The sequence below is a fragment of the Pelodiscus sinensis genome, chromosome 1 (assembly GCF_052426305.1).
Source record: "Pelodiscus sinensis isolate ZL-2025 chromosome 1, ASM5242630v1, whole genome shotgun sequence".
Classification (NCBI taxonomy): domain Eukaryota; kingdom Metazoa; phylum Chordata; order Testudines; family Trionychidae; genus Pelodiscus; species Pelodiscus sinensis.
The window spans coordinates 102676751-102697349 of NC_143052.1; the positions used below are offsets into that span (position 1 = coordinate 102676751).

Genomic DNA, 20599 nt, shown 5'->3' on the forward strand with positions numbered 1-20599 from the left:
CAGCCCGCTCCCGCGCCCAGTCCGGGCCTTGCCCCGCCCTCTGCGCGCGCCGGGCTGGTCGCGCGCGCGGTTTCCCCGGGCTCCCTGTGTGTTGTGCCCGTGCGCGCGCGGAGCAGGAGCAGGAGCCGGAGCCGGAGCCGCAGGCGGGCACGTGGGCGCGCGCGCGCGCTCTCTTCCTCCATCCCCCCCCCCTCTTCTCCTTTCACAGGCGCGCGCGCGCAGGTGCCGGGCCGCGCTGCTCCGCTCCCCGCCGCCGGGCCGGCCCCCCGGGCGGGATCTCAGCGCGTCTCCGGGCGGAGCCGGGGCCCGCCGCGGCCGGTGGGATCGAGCCGCCGCCGCCGCAGCAGCAGCAGCAGCAGCAGCCGCCGCCGCCCCACGTGAGGAGCCGAGCCGAGCCGAGCCGGGCCGCCTGCAGCCGCCGGCCGGCCACGGGAGCTGCGGCCGGTGGGGGAGCCCCCTGGCTGCTCGGGTGCGGTTGCCCCGGCGCCGCCCCTGCCCCTCGCGGGGACGCTGCAGCCCCCGCCCCATGCACGGCAGCCCCGCGGGGGTGGATGTGCCGAGGGGGAGGCGCCGAGCCAGCCCAGCCGTGGCGCTCGAGGGATGCCCGGGCGGGCAGCGATGACTTGAGGCCGGGCTCTGCCATGGATGGGATGACACGCTTCATGGTTGCTTTGGTGACGCTGCTGTTCTGGTGCCCGGGTCCGCCTGGCTGCATCGCCCGCCGCCCGGCCCTGCCAACGGGGCTCCCGGCGCTGCTGTCCCTGCTGCTGTCCCTGCCGGGCTCCCTGACAGGTAAGGAGACAAAAGGGAGCGGAGGCCCCGATTCGTGGCTCCTCTGCCTGGCACGGAGCAGTGCTGTGCCAGGGGGCCTTGCCCCTGCTGGCAGGTGTGGTCCCTGTGGGTAGCACTGCACTGAGGCTTCTTTGTACTGACGACTCCTGGCAAAAGATGCCAGGCTCTGATTTGTTCGGTGCCGTGTAGCAAAGGCCGCAGTTAGGTTGTTCCGGGCTATTTTGTGCCTGATACTTCACTGCATCCCTTTTGGGATCCAGGCTTCTCCCCATCTCCCAGAGAGGACGGTGCTTTTGTTAAAGGTGTAAGAGGGAGAGGAGTAGTGTCTAACTACATTTGAAAACGGCCGTTCCCATTCGTGTCCAAACCCTCATGCTTTGTGTGTTAGGCAGACTGAAAGCAAGTCGTTGCAACAAAGCTGGGTACAGGGAATTTATCCCCCCCCCCCCAACATTTAAAGAGAATGTGCTTCCCGAAAGGTATATATTAAAACGGGTTTTTTAATGTTAAGGCGTAATTTATTAAAATAAGCAGAAAGCCTTTTTTTAAGGCAGGGTAGCTGAGTGACTCCTATGAGCATAGAATTATAGGATATAATTCATATGGAGTGGTGTTAGTCCCCCCCCCCCCCACATCCTCCTAAATCTGCTTGGTAATCGGCTGTTTCACTATTCTATGATGTCATCTGAAAGCTGATGTGCTCTTGGAGTCCATGCTGCAAATACATTTCCAAAAACTTGTATGCTTCTGGGGGATTGTTGGCAGTCTCTATGTGTGCGTGGTAGTGGTGGCTACAGCAGCTTTTTCAGTAAAGATACTTGGATGTCCTGAATAGTTTGGTATTGGGAAATGTCACAATATTAAGCTGTAATAGCATCTGCAGGAATCCAGATACATTGTTTTGTTTTCTGAATGGAACCACAAAGTGCTAAAATTGGAAAACCTTGCCTAGTATACAGCTATTTTTAAAACAACAAAAAATGTAAACAGAGTAGTGAGACAACAACTGTCTGAAGATGATTGCTGTTAATATTTTGAATGAAAACTTAATATTTTGTCAATATTTAAATTACCAAGGACCTGGATTTTTAACCCATTTTTGTCTTGACTGGTTTAAATGAAGCTGTATTGTAGTTGTTAAATTTTATTACAAAGATGTGGCATATACACAAACTTTGTATTATCTCATTTTTATCAGTAGAAAGTTGTGCCAGCTTAAATCAACAGATGACAGTTCATAAAACAGAAACCTTGTGTTTGTATATTTTTGTTGAAATCCAGATTAAGATTTTTATTTGAACATATTCTTAGGTATTAATGAAAAGATAATAAACAATAAAACATGTCTTAACCAACCGCCCCATGGACTAGCCAAAGCTTCACATCTAGGAAAGAATTATTTTTTTTCAATTAAGGGTTAGCAAAAGTGTAGTAGCAATGACGGATATATTTGTAAGTGTTGAATCTATTTAAAAAACCTTTTCTGATGGGAGGATTACACATTTTTCATGATACACTGTACAAATGCACAGAGAATTGTTTGTTAATATTTGATCTTCATCTTTGATATTTGTATTGTGGTATATTGCATGTTTAAGGTCTGATCCAATTCTTTTGCAGCAAATGGGAGATTATCCATTTATTTTAAACAGCTGGATTGGACTCCCATGAAGGTTGAAAACTGCCAATAAATTTGAGATGCTATATATAGGAATAAAGTTTAGCTATGATGTTTTAGGGAAGTTTCAAAGCTGTCTCTGGAGAATAGTAAAAATATTTTTAGCTGTTTATGGCTTTAGACAATAAGTAGAGTGTGACTTTTGCTTTGCCACACTTGTTTTAGTTAGAAGTCTTTAATCACAATGTCTCTGGGCCTCTGGACATACTTGTGGTACTGTTTTTATAATTAAACCAGTGTCTAGTCAGTGGAAGCAAATCCTTAGAGGAAATATGGGTCATCCCAGTAGTGTGATGATCGTGTTAAAAGTGTTGCGAGGGTTCTGAGAACCACTGCAATAAGAAAAATAAAATTAATCTGAAGTGCTTTATAAAAGACCAGTACAAGAGTTTGTCAATGACTTCATATCGTTGTTCCATGTCCTAACCTTTTTTAGCCATACGGTGCTTTTGGATTCACTAAAGAGCATTTGAAAAAAAGAGAGGTGATCATACACCTGCAGTAAATCTGGCGTAGTCTGTAACGATTGCCTGACAGATAACACTGCTTCAGACTTTCATCATGTCTCATTGAATACAAATTCTTCTGATTGTCAGTGGCATTCATGTTTTAACGGTTCAAGAGCCACTAAAGCAAACATACCACATAAACTGTACAAGAAGCTTATTACAAGATAATAAAATAGCTACTCTTTAGAGCATCTTGCTTACAGTTGAAGTATTAAAGTGTAATTACTTTTGCTTAATTTACTTTCTGCAAAACTTTGACTTCTGAAAACTGGGAAATAGAGTGTTATGGTGAATGCCTGCCCAGCCTTAACTCTGCCTTGTTTGAGCAATACCCCGTAACACTTGTACTCACTCTGCCTTTTCACTACGATACCCAGATGCTACCTGCAGCTGCCTAACACTCAAACACTGAGTCTGTTCCCCAACAGAGCATCACACTTGTAAAATTCAATAGCCATTTCGTACCCTTTTACAACCCCATCACAATTTCACACACTATACCACCTAAATCTGTATAATTTTCTAGACATCATTAAACCGCAGACTGCCCTCATATTCCATCTCACTAATGACAATATCTATGGCAAGAAGATCCCAGGACCCTGTTGTTTGATTAAACTGCACAATTCCATGTTCACATGAAGAGGACTGAAATCTCAAAATACACATGCACTTCTTTCTTTGATTCCCTCACACTGGGATCCTCAGGCCCAGATTGCTTCATGTCACAGTTTGGTAATCCTCCTCAAATTAATCCTCAGATTTCCTTATATCACAAATTCACTTCTGCCAGTCTTCCTCCACTACTTCTTCTGCCATTCGGTTCAGCTACATTTAATACCCTGAATGCAACTGGAGTTCATACAAATAATTCTTGGTAGCTCTTGCCAGCTCCAGGGGGCAGAGTTAAAATTATGTGTACCTAAACTGTGTATTTCCAGGTTTTCAGAAGTCTGAGTTTTGCTGAACTCTTGTGTTCTGGAAGGGCATGAACATCTGTAAGAACCCTTAATTCTTTGTTTAGTGAGGTTTTTTCCCCCATATTTAATTATTACAGAAGTTAGGGATTAATGTTTCTCCATGAGGTGGGAAGAAGTCCTAACAGTTTCTGTGCAGTCAGGAAACAAATTAGCAAAGAAGCAAAGGTAGACCCGAACTTTATTCGTCTGTTTCAGGCTTCCCTTTTGCTGGAGGCTGTAGTATATTTGAGATGCTAAACAAAAATTGGGACACTTGAATGAGACATGAGGGGTCAGGAGGGTTCATGGTCAGTTTAAAGTTTTCTAGTGTCATTTAATGTACATTTACTATATATTGCAGAGAGTTTCTGTCTGAGTGAGTCATCACATGATGAGACGTTTGGCCTTCATTTACTAGTACATAAACTTTTCTAAGGAGAGTGAGATCGCTGGTTGAAATACTCTGTTTCAGATTATGGTTTAAAAGCTTTGATTGTAAATAAAGTGAGTTTTGTGTGTGCAGTTACTCATGGGCAGCACTCTAAATTAGGGATGTGAATGGTTAACCAGTTAACTGATAAGCATTACCCTTACCGGGTGATGTTTACTGGGTTACATTTAACTAGTGGGGGCTGCTCTGGCAGGCCTGGCTTGGTCAAAGCAGCGATATGCAGGAGGGGGCACTCCAGCCTGGACGGAACAGCCTCTGGCCACGGCTGGGGGAGGTGGGTGGGGGAGACACTCCAACCCGGCTGCCCCCATTCAGTCAGTTAACTGATTAAACGGGGTTTTACATCCCTAGTCTAAATTAGGGATGTTAAATATCAGTTAATTGAATAGTCGATTAACCTCATGAATTCTTATTGGTTATTCGACTATTCTATAGTACCTGGGAGGGGGCAACAGCCAGTGCGCTCTGGCCCCACTCCCGAGAAGCCCCCTGCCATTCAGTGCTGCTGCCTCAGTATCAGTAGCAGCAGCATGGGGTACCAGGTGGGAGCTGGTCCACAATGGGGAGCCAGTTTAAAAACCTGCTCCCTTCGCGGACCAGCTGCCTGTCACTCTGCAGCAGTGCGGGGTGGCAGCAGCTCCTGTCCAGAGGAAGTCTGAGCTCCCGGAGCTGGCACTGAGCCGATCTACCTGCCTAGCTCCTAATACACTTTAAATGCAGAGCCACAGCGTGGTAGGTCCTGGACCCATTGCAAGCTAGGACTGATCTGGGCTGCTGGCCAGCCTGCTAAAAAATGTACCGGTGTGTATGTATGGGAAGAATCCATGTAGTCTGTAGCATTAACCTACAAGCTTTTGCTTATCGGTTAATCAACTACACGATTATATCCCTAGTCTAAATTGCAGAACCATCACACATGGTTTGGCTCAACTTGGTAGCGTCTAGAGACCAAAATCAAGTTTTTATGGAGGAGAACCCTGTAGGCTTCAGATAAAGATAGTAGTTGGGCAAAAAGAGAAGGTTGCTTGTCAGCTGCTCTTGCTTCGTTACTTAACTTTCCCAAGTGCACATACAGCATTAATTCCAGATTTAAAATGAGTATCAGGGAAGCTCATGTGTTATAGCTGGGATAGAAGTCATGCGACACAAGAAGACATAAAAATCCCGGTCCACGTTAGAAGTCTGGTTTGAAGATGTTTTCAATTAAAAGCCAACAGTGACCTTATATCCTGTCCTTTATGCTGAAAGATGAAACAGATTTGGGCTTCCAGCCATGGACTTCCAATTTTGCAAAGATGTAAAATCTTCCATTCTTAAAGAACCAAAAAAAAAAAAAGTTTCCTTTGTCTTTCCAGTATGCATGTGCTTTTTATAGTAACACAGTAAAAACTTATTTAAAGGCATATTAACTTAATTGCACTTTTGTCAGAAAATGTTTTACCTAAAATGTTATGACAACTGAAAGAGACTAGAAAGTATCTTCTGTCTTTTCAGATTTTGTTTGTGCATTAGGGAAGTACTCTTATGAATAGTAAATTTTGCTTGTTCCATCATCAATTAGTTAAAAAACTATTGTCACAGGGACGTGGATAGTTGGAGAATCTTAATCTACTGTAGGCTAACCTTTTGTTTTTAAACTGACATATATGTCAGAGAGAGAGAGAGAAAGAGGGAGTGTGTCCTTCTAAAGACACAATCCCCTTTTCAGTACTTTCTGGGGAAGTTTTTTTACATGAAAACTAAGGAGTAATTCCTTCACTGTTACACACATTTATTAGTTCTTATGTTCTATCTTATTATTTGACACTGTTTCTTTCTCAGGCTTTATATAAAAAGTTTATATTGATCAAACTCTAGAATCCTTGGCTATGTCTACACTGCGGAGCTATTTCGGGATACCGGAAGTATCCTGAAATAGCTATTCCACGTCTTTTAGAAAGAGCACTATTCCGAAATGTCCCTTGCTCTTCGTGGAGTGAGATTTACAGGGATGTCAGAATAGCGAGCCCATTAAATTTCAAAATAATGGGCTCGCTATTCCGACATCCCTGTAAACCTTGTTCCATGAGGAGTAAGGGACATTTTGGAAGAGTGCTCTATTTCAAAATTTGGCACTGTGTAGACAGTGTCAAATTTTGAAATAAGCTATTTTGAAATTACCTCGAAATAAGCTATGCAATTTGCGCAGTGCAAATTGCGTAGCTTATTTCGAGGTAAGGGGGCAGTGTAGGTGCACTCTTTGGCATTAAAGGATGATACCAAGTTTCTAAATTTAAAAGAAATGAGTGAACTTTTTCTTTAAGGATGCTCACAGTCAGTGTTCCCTCTAAGCTACAGCTTTACAGGCGATGAATCAGCCTGCTCAGCCAGAGGCTCATGGAGCTGACTGACTGGGCGGGGCTGATTAATCATCTGTGAAGCTGTGCCACTCAGCTTAGAGGGAACACTGCTCACAGTCATGCAAAACCTTATCAAAATGAATACTTGTTTGCAGATGTGTCTGTAAGGACTTTATTGGCAGTTCAGAATGTCATCTTAATGTCTCTGGGTATAAAGTACATTTGAAAAGAATAAAGTAAGAGCTCTGAATTCTGGTGTCAGCCTGTATTTTGTATGTGTTACTTAGTCTGGAAAAAAGTACATTTTAGAACCATTCGGGTTGTAAAACAATGTATTGGGACTGTCTCCTCTTCCTTTGTCTGTAAAGCCAGAAAGCCTTAATTACAATGTTTCCCAATTATATTGTTCTTTGAGGGAGAAAACTTTTTAAAAAATAATAGCTTTTTATAGATTTTAGATTTGATACTTTTCAGGGCTACAGCAAGAATTGTGTAGTCTATTGGAAAAGCATACTATTCAAAAGGGAAGACATGCTAAAGTTTCTATTTCTAATTCTCCTAGGGCATGACATATTGTTTTTAAAGCTGTCACTAGTCATGGAGAAGTAATATTCAAACCTGGGTCATGTACAATGTGGCTTTTAGGTGAGGGAGGTGGAGAGTGGAGTAAAAAAAGAAATATATCCTGATAACTTTTAAAAATAACAGTTGTTCAGACTCTTCTGGATTAGTGGTCAGAGGGCAGGTGAAAGAAAATCAGAGGTGCCTATTCAGTAGTTATTCACACACAATCACAAACCACGGCAAAAGTGGTGCACATATTTATGTTCTTAGCAGCCCTGTGGTTATGAAGTACTACATTTGTCTGATGGGAGGAAATAAAATTAAGGTAAGGAGCTTCACTTTCTAGCTTCCAAGATATTATAAATGGTTAAAACCCCCAAGAGTTCTGAAGGAACTCAAATGTGAAATGGCAGAACTACTAACTGAGGAATGCAGCTTATCATTTAAATCAGCTTCTGTACCAGATGACTGGATGATACTTAATATGATGCCAATTTTTAGAAAAGACTCCATTGGTGATTCTGGCAACTCCAGGCTGGTAAGCCTAACTTCAGTACTGGGCAAACTGGTTGAAACTACAGTAAAGAACAGAATTGGCAGACATACAAATGAACATGATTTGTTGTGGAAGAATCAATGTGGTTGTTGTAAAGGGAAAATCACGTCTTACCAATCTATTTGAATTCTTTGAGGGAGTCCGCATGCATGTGGACAAAGGTGATTCATAGACTATAGGCTCTTAAGAAAGGTAAGCTGTCATGGGATAAAAGGAAAGGTTTTCTTATGGATTGTTAGCTAGTTAAAAGACAGGAAACAAAGGGTAGGAATAAATGGCAAGTTTTCAGAATAGAGAGAGGTAAACAGTAGTGTCCCAAAGGGTCTATACCGTGGAAAGTCTTATTCAACATATTAACTAATGATCTGGAGAAAAGGACAAACAGTGAGTTGGCAGAATTTGTAGATGATACAAAATTACCCAAGATTGTTAAGGCCAAAGCAGACTGGGATGAGTTAGAAAGGGACCTCACAAAACTGGGTGACACAGGGTTGTGGGGGGGAGGGGGAGGAGGAGGAAGATGAAATTCAGTGATGATAAATGTAAGGTAATGCACGTTGGAAACATAATCCCAACTATACATATAAAATGATGGGGTCTAAATTAGCTGTTAACACTCAAAAGAAAGATCTTGGATTCATTGTGAATATTTTTCAGAAAACATCCACTCAGTGTGCAGCAATAGTCAAAAAACTAAACAATGTTGGGAATCATTAAGAAAGGGATGGATAATACAGAAAATATATTGTCTCTCTATAAATCCATGGTATGGTCACATCTTGAATACTGCATGCAGATATATTGGAACTGGATAAGTACAGAAAATGGCAACACAAATTATTAGGGGTATGGAATGGTTGCCATATAAGGAAAGATTAATAAAACTAGGACTTTTTATCTTAGAAAGCAGACTAAGGGGGGATATGATACGATCTATAAAATCATAACTGGTGTTGAGGCTAGGGATGTTTAAAAATCATTTAATGCATTAACTGTTTTACTGCCAAAGATCTTAGCCGTTACAAGTAAAACACGCACCTTAGGCTCTGCATTATAAATCTGCTTTAGCCTCCAGTCAGTACTAGTTAACTGGAACTGGTAAACATTACCGAATTAGAATGATGCTAACTAGTTAACCTTTCACATCTTTAGTAGCTATGCCGATACAAGCTTTCATTGTAGACCAGACCTACCTGTTCTTGTTCAGCTATGCATAGTGTCATTCAATTGGGTCTTCTGCTGCAAGGCCAGAAATTTGTATGTGTTGTGCCCAGACCAGGATTTAAATCCTGCTCTCCTGTACGTTGGTGTAATCCCTGGTTGCTTTAGGTGGAGGCCTTTCTTGGGCTTTAAAAGAGCACAGAATATGGTCCCTGATGTGTGTTTGTGGTGAGGGAGAAGATAACTTACAGGGGATATATGGGGATAATGGAAGGAATGGCTCTGTTGAGTTCTATTATCCGTTGAGTGTGTTAAAGATATTCTTATGAGATTAGTAAGAGTAATCCCCACTTTTGGAAAACTGAACAGTATTTGGTCAAACAGGTTTCCACACCAAACAGAAGGTCAGGTTATTCCTTGTGATTGTACTGAGTGTGCTCTTGTATGGAGAGGAGACTTGACTGATGACAATATCTAACAAAGGGGTTGGAAGCTTCCCATCACAGATAGCTGAGGTTGACATCACATGTTTCATGAAAAGCCATAATAACAAATGGGAGAGTCAGGGAACTAATAGAGTAGGACATATTAGAAAATATAATCCAAATAAGAAGGCTCAGGCCACTGGGATATGCATGCTATTTAGAAGATGAAAGCCATGTTAAACAAGCATTGTGAAGAAAGTGAAAAGGAGAGAGTCTAAGGAAAAACTACCTGAAGACAATGAGAGCTGATATTGAATGTGGTGCCATCAATGGCGAATGACCATGATCCAGTAGAGAAACTGGAATGATCATTGCATTGGCTGCACAGGCAGAATGAAGGTCTAAAGTGCGGGTAAGAAACCTTCCAGTCAGAGCCAGGAAAAAGTCTTAATTATCCAGAAAAATTTAGGTATTACCTGAGATTTCTTAGTCTTAGTAAACATCAAGGTAACTTCGGTGGAGCCTCTGTGACCTGACATCTCCGATAGCAGTAGGTCCAGCAGTATTTGAATTATCCCAGAAAACTTTAAAAAATGGCTGTGGGTTTGTTTGTTTATTTAAAAAGTGCTAAGGGTGGATCACTGGCCTTGTTGAAATCAATGGCAAAATCCTCACTGGTTTTGATGGGGCAGTGCAAGAGTTTGTAGTCAATGTTGTCCATGCGCCATCTTCTCAAAAACTGTGAAAGTTTTATTAAAACTACAATAGAATTATCACGTCAGGTCTGAGTTGTTTCTGGCAAAGGAATCTCCAGTACCAGTAAATCCAACCAGGCTGGGTGTGTCTCAGAGTAATAAATTAATGTGTCTTATTTTGTGAGCATTGTGTGATTCAGAGTTCCTGTTCTCAAGTTATGTTTTGGGATAGAAACATTCTTGTGATAAGCATGCAGTGATTTTTTTTAAACATTATTTATGTGCAAGTAAAGAAAATGAAACAGTGGTTACCGGATTTTTCCTGTAGTGCTTTCAGTACAGTAATTGTTTTATGTTCTGTGGTAATTTTAGTTAGTCTAGGGCAGAGTTTCTCAAAGTGTTCTGTGGGCCCACTTTGGAAAAACCACTAGTGAGCTCACATTGCTTTGTTTACCTAAAGGATCCACAGCCATGGAGCCATGCAGCTTCCCCTGGCTTCAGTTCCCCAATTCTAGCCAATGGGAGCTGCAAGGTTCTGTGGTTACAGACTCTTGAGGTAAACGAAGTGTCATGGGCTTGCTAGTGGCTTTCCAAAAGTGGACCCACGGAACACTTTGAGAAACACCGGTCTAGGGTAACTGCCTTTTTAATGATGTAAGCTCAAATAGCTCTATATGAATAGTCTCTTTTCTGTCAAGTACCTTTCATAATTTTTAAACAAACTTCCCACAGAATGCATTATTGATTTATATTCTGAATAACTTACTAAGTAAAGCTCAGGTATCTGTATAACTGGCTCTTAAAAGCAAACCAGGAGGACCCTGCCAACAAGTAAATACTTGAGTTTTGTGTGTGTGCATATTACAAAGTGTGGTGTTCTCTGACTTCAGAAATGCATGGTATTGGATTTAGAGTTGGATATTTTAAGCTTAGCCTCCCATCCTCAAATAAGTGCTTCACACTTCTATTTCCATGGAGTGTAGAGATTTTTTTAATATTCCACACATCTGTGATTATTCAAACAGGGGAAGATTTAACAAAGACGACCTTCACAAATATTGTTTCTCAGCTGTCAGTCTGTGACCTAAAAGGTGTACTAATAAATTTCTTCTCTATGGTTTTCCTCTCCATGTTTTTTCTTCCCTCCTAGCTTGTGAGATTTTTTGTAATGCTTTCATCTCTTTTCTTTCCTTTTTAATGTGTCCTCTGCTCCCATTCCCTTTCCTATATACTGCCACCCCTGCTGTCATACTTCAGCTTCTACACTGGAGTGAAACTGACAGGGGCCTGGTCAATTTCATGGTTCCTTTTCCTGGTTCACAGAAATGCTATGTACACAAGAGTCTTGTCAGTTTTACATTATTCGCAGCTTTTCCAGACCCTACATGATTAATGAAAATGTCCAGGCATGGGTCAGTTTCTCTGGTAATACTGTGGTCCCACAGGGGAATCTTTGGAAAAGAGAGGAAGAACAACTGCAGGATACCTTCAGTTCCTTGCCATACTTAAGCTTTTCCCCTTTCTTATCATTAACTGCAAGTCAATTTGTTACAAAAAAAATCATATAAATTTGTCTAAATAACCTTTGCTAGCGCCCCCTCCCCCCCCCCCCCAACTGCTTTGGAACTCTTTTTTCCTCTTTTTTTTTTTTTTTAAATAAAGTCAAATACTGATAGGTTTTTTTTTTTTAAATAGAGACATGTGAAATGACTGTTGTGTGGCATCAAACTAACTCAGTGGTCCCCAACCTTTTTGTGTGGCGGGCGCTGCACGGGTGGGTGATGTTGTGGGGAAAATCAAATAACTCCAATTGTGTCAAAGGGGGGACTGTGCAGGAAATCAAAACTCTCTAAAGAAAACTGCTGTAAGGGTTAAAAGTTTTCCAGACCTCTCTCCCTGTAACAGAGAGAAATCAAATTAGCTCTAATCAAGACCCTTACGAATGACTATCTCAAATTCATGGATACTCCTAGTCTGTCACAAATTATCATGTAAACTCTTATCTTTGTCACAGGTTGCCTTGTAAGACCACTCACTCCACATTCTCATGTGCCTTTGTTTTGTAAAACTTACTTCTAGCACTCCTGGGGGGAACAGAAGTCTCAGAGTACTTCTGCTGAGATTTTGATATGTTAAAAAATAACAATCCACAACTGAACTGTCTAAGCATTCTGTATATAGGATACCTGAATCTGTCTGTCAGGGCTGCTGCTTCACTCTTGGAAGTGACAGCCTGCATGCATGCATCATAAAGTTTTCCCTTCTAGGTTTCTCTCCTGCCTCACTGATTTGACCTCCGGCCTCGGACCCTTCTGGGGGCTCTGTACCCCAGGGGAGCGAGATTTCCCCCTCAATGTCATCCTGCTGCGTCGCCTGGCCGGCTGGCCCCGTGCCAAGTGTTCCTGCGCAGGCGCCAGACCCCCCCCACTGTGGCCATTTCGCCACTCTGAACCAGCCGCCCTGCTCCTGCAGCTTCCCTGCTGTGCTCCCCAGCAGGTTCTCCCACCGCTAGTGCTTCCCCATGCCCCGTCACGGTATGAGTTCGGCCCTGCAGTGCGTGCGGCCCGTCCTTCCCCCGCTGTCCCACGTTGTGACCCCGACTAGGCGGGCGCACATAAATGCCCTGGCGGATGCCATGGTGCCCGCAGGCATCGCATTGGGCATGCTGTGGGTCCTGGAAGCAGGGACTCCTCATGCTGTCATACTAGGGATGTCAGTGTGTAACCGAGTACATGATTAGTCGATTAGCATATCAACTCCACACACTCCCTCCCCCTCCGCTGCCTCTGAATTAGAGGCAGCAAGAGTGTTGTACTTATAAGAAGCACCCGGGATCTTTTTCAGGGGGATAAGGCAACACGCCACATTTATTGAACATACATAGATCAATCCATACTTATCATATGCATATGACACATTACACTCATGCGCGCGCACACGCACACGCATCTTGTTACAAAAAATTGCTCCCCCTAACTGCACTGGCCAGGTGAGTTAGATGTGGGAGGGATGAAGCCAGGCTTCTGTTGATCCAGATCGATGCTCCCATGTTGACAAGACGAAAACCCCGGGGTCCCTCTGCAAGATGCCTCCTATTTATCCCTCTCGTGCAGCCAATTAGTCATCACCTGGCCTTTCATAATGCTGCTTCAAAGAGATTTCTTCCAAGGGCATGCACTTGCTGCTTGACTCCCGAGGCGCCTGTATCTTCAGTCGTCTTAATGAGCTCATTTTGCAGGTATTGTCTTAGATCTGGCTCCCAGACCTTCTCCACCCTTGCAACTGCTGCTGGAGGTGCTTACCTTTCATTCTCCATTCACACCTCATTCATTTCAACAGGACCATCAAGGAAAGGGGAGAGCTCAAAAGACATTTTTTCTGACAAGATCTATATATCTTAATACAAAGTTATAGGAGAAATGTTACAGAGAGTCTATAAGAACACTTAACAAAGATATATTTAAAAGGACAAGATCTTAATACAAAATATGATAATACAGGGATTCATCCACAAGAGCAGAGGGGAGTGGGAGCCAGTGTTGTGGGGAGATGGCTTTTGAGCTGACTTCCCAACAAGCCCCGGATCCGCACAGCTACCTTCCCTCTCCCTTCCCCCCTTCCCACTGCTGCCTCTGATAGAGAGGCAGCATCATGGAGGGCGAGAGGGGCAAGTGGGAGCCGGTACACACAGGAAGCCAGCTTTCAAGCAAGCTCCCCATGCATATTGGCTCCTGTGAGCCACTTCCCCACGCTGCTGCCTCTCTGTCAGAGACAGGAGGAGGGAAAGGTAGGAGCAGAAATGCATGGGTAAACTGGCTCTCCTCCTGTGCTGGCTCTGTTGAGCCACCTCCCCTGCCCCTCACACATACTGCTGCCTCTATTAGCGGCAGCAGTGACAGTGAGGTGGGGGGGACGGGAAGCTGCCTCAGAGCAGCTTCTGTCTGAGGCGGGCCCAGACACATCGTGGACAGAGGCTAATCTGGGATGTTGGCGCAGATCCTATCTGTGGGGGAGCTCAGACCTCCTGTGGACAGGGACTGGTGCCACCCTGCGCTGCTGCTTCTGTATCAGAGGGAGACGGTCTGTGTGGGGAGTTTTTCTGACAGAGAGGCAGCAGTACAGGGTGTCAAGGGGCTCCTCGGAATTGGAGCTAGGAACGCACTAGCCCCCAGGGACTATTCTATAGTATAGTTATATAACTCAATAATATTTTGTGTGGTTACATGTCTATTCAGTTAATTACTATCTAACATCCCTAGTTCCCACCACAAGCACTGGCTCTGCAGCTTCCATTGGTTGACAGCCATGACCAAAGGGAGCTGTAGGGGTAGTGCGTATGGACGGGGCAGCATGTACAGCCACCTGGCTGTGCCTTCTTGTAGAAGATGAAGGGAGGACATGCTGCTGCTGCGTCTGGGAGCTACTTGAGGTTGAGCCTTCTTTCCGCCCCTGCCCTCCAAATTCTTTCATCCCAGCCTACAGCACCCTCTTGCACCTTAGCCCCTCCTCTCCAGCCTCACTCCAGTCTGCTTCCCCCATCCAGAGCCTTCACACCATCCTGTACCCCAATCCCCAATTTTGTGAGCATTCATGGCCTGCCATACAGTTTCCATACCAAGATATGGCCCTCAAGCCAAAAAGTTTGCCCACCCCTGCTGTATCAGGTAATATGAAATGATTTTTTGAGTAGTTTTTCAGTGACATCTGAAAGATATTGACACCCAAACTAAGGTGGGTTTTTTTTTTTAGCGCTAACTGGAAATTGAGGGCCCCCAATACCTTATATGATGAAGACCTACAATATGATTGAAAATTCCATTTGTCTGCACTGGGGATGAAATTGTCTGGAAAGCAGAGCACCTGAAACATTAACTGCTGCAGAATCTGAGCTTTCATTAAAAAACAGCAACAATGAACCCCTCCCCCCAAACTTTTGGTAACACTTTGACACTGAAATAAACCCAAATGTGAAGTTGGTCTTTATGGCTGCTGGCATTTTTTCCATCAGCCAAAGAATGGAACTAGTGATGCTGTGGTCTGGTCTTTGTAATTCCAAAGCTAGTGGACAGCACTGAAACTAACAAAACTAGAAATAGCTGAGATGCACTCTCCTGTCATTAGGAAAGCTGAACTGATGCAAGCACAGGACTTACTCACCAGGGACAAAATGTAGGTTTTTGTTTGGGTTGCATCCTGTCTGTAAGGATGCTTGCGGTAAATAGTATTATTTTAGGAGTGTGTGTGAATGAATAGATGCATGTCTGTATATACAAGGTACAATTCTATGAAGAAAGGAAGTACTGTTCTTATGTAGTAACTTCTAAGAAGAGAATGGCACTTAATTCCCTGCACTCCTTTGAGATAGGGATGTTAAATTTAGTTTAATCAACTAGTCAATCAATTTTCCAGCCTGGGAGTTAATCTCGTTGCAGCTCTGCCTTTTAAACATATTAAGAGCCAGATTGCGCCTTGTCCCCGCTACTTCCCTGCCTCCCTTGGAGACGGTGCTGGGGGACCTAGCTTTGAAGCCGGCTACCCCTAGCACCAGCTCCTGCTCCCCCCACTTGCTGCCTCTGATAAAGGCAGCAAGTGAGGGGAAGCGACTAGTCTACTAGTCGTTTACATCCCTGCTTCGAGGTAAGTAAATCTTCTTACCCCATTAATTTAGCTTGGAAGAATCAGATGGGGGAGAGGATGTCTCATAGAGAAATTGAAGAAAGCAGAAATCCTGAGCTGTTTTAGGTTATGCATTCTGCCTCTCAGGTTTGCAAGTGCACTGTGAACCATTCCAGTTATTACAAATTGATGCTACGCTAAGATGCAGAAATAAATAAATTCAATGAGTAAGACTTCCCATTTTGTTTTCTTACCCTAATCTGATCTAAATTAGAGCTCAAATTTAACAAGCAAATCCCACCCACTCTGATAAATAATTCTGTCTCTGGGTTCAGGTCATAATTTTCTCTCAAGGAAAGATTGTCAAATAATAATGAATTATGTGATAATGTTGTATTATAGGGTTATAATTTTGATTTTGGTAAAACCAGGGTTGTCTTGGTTTAAGAATGACTTAGTAAAATGGGGGAAATATTTCACTATGGTTCTTAGCATCTGTTGGGTTGGAACACTCTCCTTTGTGACTGCTCTCATTACTATTGGATTAAACTCATGTGATAAGACATGCACAGCAACTCTGGGAACAAGTACAAAAAACAGTGAAGACACTGCTGCGCTTTGTCGCTGGATTCACCAGTAGAATACTTACAAGGAAAGAAGAGATCTTGCTGAAATAGGCTTTCGCTCAAATGCATGGTCCTTCTGTAGTGTTTCTTTACTCTGGTTTAAAAGACTCAGGCTACTGCTTTTTGTTTTGGATCATTAACTTTGATAGACTGAGAATTGGTACTGTCATTAACACTATAAACAAGAAAATCTCCAGTAAGTGTGCACTTTAGTATACAGTCTTAATCACATGTTCCATGCAACTTTGGGTTTTTATTCACACTGATATGAGATTAATATATGTTGTGTTTTGATATTGAGTTGGAGGTTAATATTTGTTACTTTTCTCTCTGGGCTGCTGTTCAGTCATGCAGAGGTGTTAATATAATGGCCTCGGAGAGGTACTGTGATAAGTGTCATGCAGAGATCTTGCCTGCCACTGATTCCAGTCCTAATTACGGCTGGTTTATGTAAAGCACTTTTGGAGCTGACTTGTAAGGTTTTTAATGCTCTTGTATCTGTCATTTCTGTTTTAAAAAAAAATTGGCTCGATACTTTTATTTAAATACAGCACCATATCTATCTAAGCTTGCTGATGTACAGAAAATGTGTATGTGGGAAAGTTTTCGATAGATTTTTTTTATCATGTCTACCTTGGTGATCTTATCAGTGTCACTACAGGCAAGAATAAGTTAGTGTCTATTGTGAAAAGATACTGTAGTGAAGGCTAAGATATTCATCATTTACTGTTTTCTGTGAAATCCCTTAAATTTCCAATAATTATCTAGACTTGTGGTATGAGGAATATTACTTAATTTTTATCAGGTATGAATTATATAAATGGTTTGAAACTCAGCTCCATTAACTGAGCATTATGCAAGTCAGCCTGAGGGAGGTAAATATAGGCCGTGGTGGCAAGGTCCTTGTCTGAGACTAAAAGGTATAATCAGCATGCACGCATCGCATGTGGTAGTTGTGACAAGTCCACCTCCCAGGTACAGCCTGGAACTTGGATTGAGATCTATGACTCACTAGCCTGGGTTCCACTCATATTGACGCATATATAATATAACTCATATACAATGATAGCACATACAAGCCAATGAAATATTAACGATTAGCAGATGAGTCTTTTAGACTGCTACCTCACAAGGCATACTTCGTACAAAACATATTATAATTATATGACAGTGGTGAATATGGGGGTGTTAAGGTGTTGCTTTGTGTCACAGTGTGTGACAGTGGTAAGAGGCTTTTCTCACTGTTTCTAGGAGACTACACTAGATCTTTTGAGGTCCCATGTGTGTTGGGGCAGGACCCCATTAGGTCTATTACCTGATGTGTTTTGATAGCACTGAGCTTGCTTTCCCTGACAGCCTGGCAGGGAGCACTGTTGAAGGATGATGCATGACCAGCCTTTCCCCATCCATGTGACTCCTCCCCTTCCCATGTGACTCCTCCCTGTGACACCCCTAGCCTAGGGGGAGGAGTCACATGCCTACTCGATTGCAGGGCCTACCCCTCTCCACCCTTCCCCACCTTTCCCTGCCCCATGTCTTCCTCTTTCCCCAGTGCCGTTGCTTGGGGGATGCTAAAACTGTGTTGACAATTTTTTGCTTTAGAGCTTCTTATAAAGTGTGCAAGAATTTAGTTGTGCTTTCCCTAAGGTGTAAAGAAGAAACAGAGAATTTTAAAACATCTGTTTTCTTGTTTACTATATATTTTAGAGAGTTTGTCTGTTCAAGAACACCTCCTAAACTGTAAGAGGTAGGACCATCAAATTTGGTAGACAGCTTCCTCTTATTGTAACTTACAACAACCTAAGGGTTTGGTTGTGCCAAGAAAATGGGATGTGCCTAGAATGGGATTGCTTCTCATAAAACAAAACAAAAAAGAGAAAGAATCACCAAAGCAAGTACAGTCCTCAAAATTGACATAACTGAGTGACTGTTGAAAGAGACTGAACCAAGATGAGTCAGAAAAATAGGATGATGCTGGGATAGGATTATTTCTCAGTAAATCTTTCAGAAAATAGATAAAATAAAGAAACTTGGACTAGTGCTGTTTTGGGCACTGCCAGGCAACACTGGGTAAACCTGCTAGTGGTTTATATATTTCTTCTGTTGTTTCATAGAAGTGCAAATGTAATTTGACTCATGAGGAACAGAACAAAAGATTTTTTTTCTCCAACTGGAACAGAACTGGTTAAATCATGAGGAAAAAAATGTTCACCATAACTTCCTAGACTGGCTTAACGTACTAGAAAGTAACTGGACCATGTATTGAATCTTGGCATTCTATCAGGATAAGGAATTACTAGCATATTTAGTGGTGGATATTGAGATTTTAGGTCTATAACAGCTAGACTAAGGAGCTGTTTTGTTTAAAAAAAAAAAGTTTCTTGTGGAAGAATAGAAACAGTGATTAAATTACATGAGTTGATAAAGTAAAATGGCTTGTGGTGGTCAGCACTAAAAGTCAGTAATGTTTGAGGCTTCCTTATTGGAGAATTTAAATGTTAATCTGTTAAATAGTAATTTTTATAGATAACTGACATTTAAATAGGCAAGAAATTAAATTATGTGCTTGATAAACTTTAATGAATTGTTGATTAAAATTATCTTTTTCAAAATAAAGGTTTTTTTACATTAACATCACATTTTTCATTAACATTTATTGACAGCTTTTATAACAATTTTTCATTTACTAAAATCCAAGTTTTTGTTTCAGATAAAGCTTGATTTAAAAAAAACCAAACAAACCAAAAACAAAAAGCCCCAAACAAATGGTACTTCTGCTTTGAACTCTTAAAAGTGAAAACAACTTCAATTTTTTCATAAAACAGTATTTTTGACCTGTTCTAGAAACCTATTATTTAATACTTGATGTAAAATATTTAGTCCTAAAATGATATTAATATTATCACTGAGATATTTAAATGTCCTACAATGCCTTCTTTTTTACATAAATCAGTGGAATGAAGCCAACTATGTTTTTGATACTTTAATAATATTATATATGTTCTTGTGGTAATTTAGTATTTCACGAGTTGTTAGTATTTCATATTTTGCGACATACTCTTTGCAGATGTTTGCAATATTAGAGGAGGCAATACAATTTTGTCATAATTTGAAATATTCTATCATATAATGTACTGCAGAGTTGGAGTGTAGGACATACTTTAAGATGTACTAAATGTGTGTCAGATGTTGTTTTCCTTGGCATTGAAAGTGAGATTTGAATTGACTTCCTCAGCTGCAAGGACATGACTGGAACTGATGGTTACAGGGTGTTTTCATGGGAGCCGATTGGAAGAAAATTCTAATTATGCGCATGTTGTAATTATGCATTCACTTTAAGTTAAAAAAACCTTAATTAGACTCAATTAAAAACTGTACCTCCAGTGTAGCCACTAGCACAATATGCCTGCTCTTTATTTGCACAGTAATATGAATAAAGAAAGAAGCCAAACTTCAGGCTACATAACTTCTGAATGGTTATCAATAACATTTGTTTGTTAGGAAGACCAATTAAATAAAATAGGTAATTTGATCCACAGCTGTGTCTGCTGTTATCCAAACTGAAATGCATGAACTGGGTGAGATATAGTCATCTCCCCTGACTCTTGTATATTAACATAGCTTTAAAATTATTTTTCTGCAATAGCCTATGGGGGTAATAAGAAAACTGAATCTAATAATAATGCTCTTTTGAATCAGCTGTTATGCTTCTTGTGACATAAATGGTAAGCCTCATCTGACTCAAATGGAAGCAGGATTGAGCCCTCAGTTTTCCCTTTGGCTTCAGAGATTATATATAAATATACGGTTTAGCGATGAAGAGTGTTGGCTTGGAGATAACTTGTAGAAAAATAAATCAAGATAATTGTTTCTCTGTCTGCAAAAAAACCATGTGGAGAATGACAACTGGAAAAGTAACATCTAGTTTAATAAATCACGCTTTTGGTTGACATCTCACACTCTCATAATGGACTTGTGGGACCTCGGACTATGTAGATTTCTGTGGGTGTGAGGGGAAGGCACTATCACTGGTATGCAGGCAGCTGGTTTGAAATGGCAGCTAGGTATAGGTTAAAACATAGCATTCTGCATTAGTAAAAACTTTTTAATTCATGCATTCTGGTATGAATATTGATGTATTAGAGTTTTAATTCAAACATGTTTCATAAATTTCCTTGCCATAGTTGCCATTTAGCAAACCCATTTGTGTTCTTAACCTGAGACAAGC

The 20599-nt window shown here is 41.9% G+C and overlaps 1 protein-coding gene across 4 annotated transcripts in view; it reads left to right on the forward strand.

Moving 5' to 3' along the window:
* Positions 1–504: 504 nt before the first annotated feature.
* The window catches only part of KIAA1549 (KIAA1549 ortholog), a 185933-nt gene continuing 165838 nt past the window's right edge, over positions 505–20599 (forward strand). For 3 of the 4 annotated variants that reach the window (XM_075939447.2, XM_075939453.2, XM_089781919.1), the window contains exon 1: positions 506–792. In XM_075939447.2, coding sequence (XP_075795562.2) covers positions 552–792 — 241 coding nt within the window. In that variant the 5' untranslated portion in view covers positions 506–551. Of the gene's footprint in view, positions 793–20599 lie in introns of all 4 variants that reach the window. The other variant, XM_075939458.2, reaches the window with a different exon arrangement.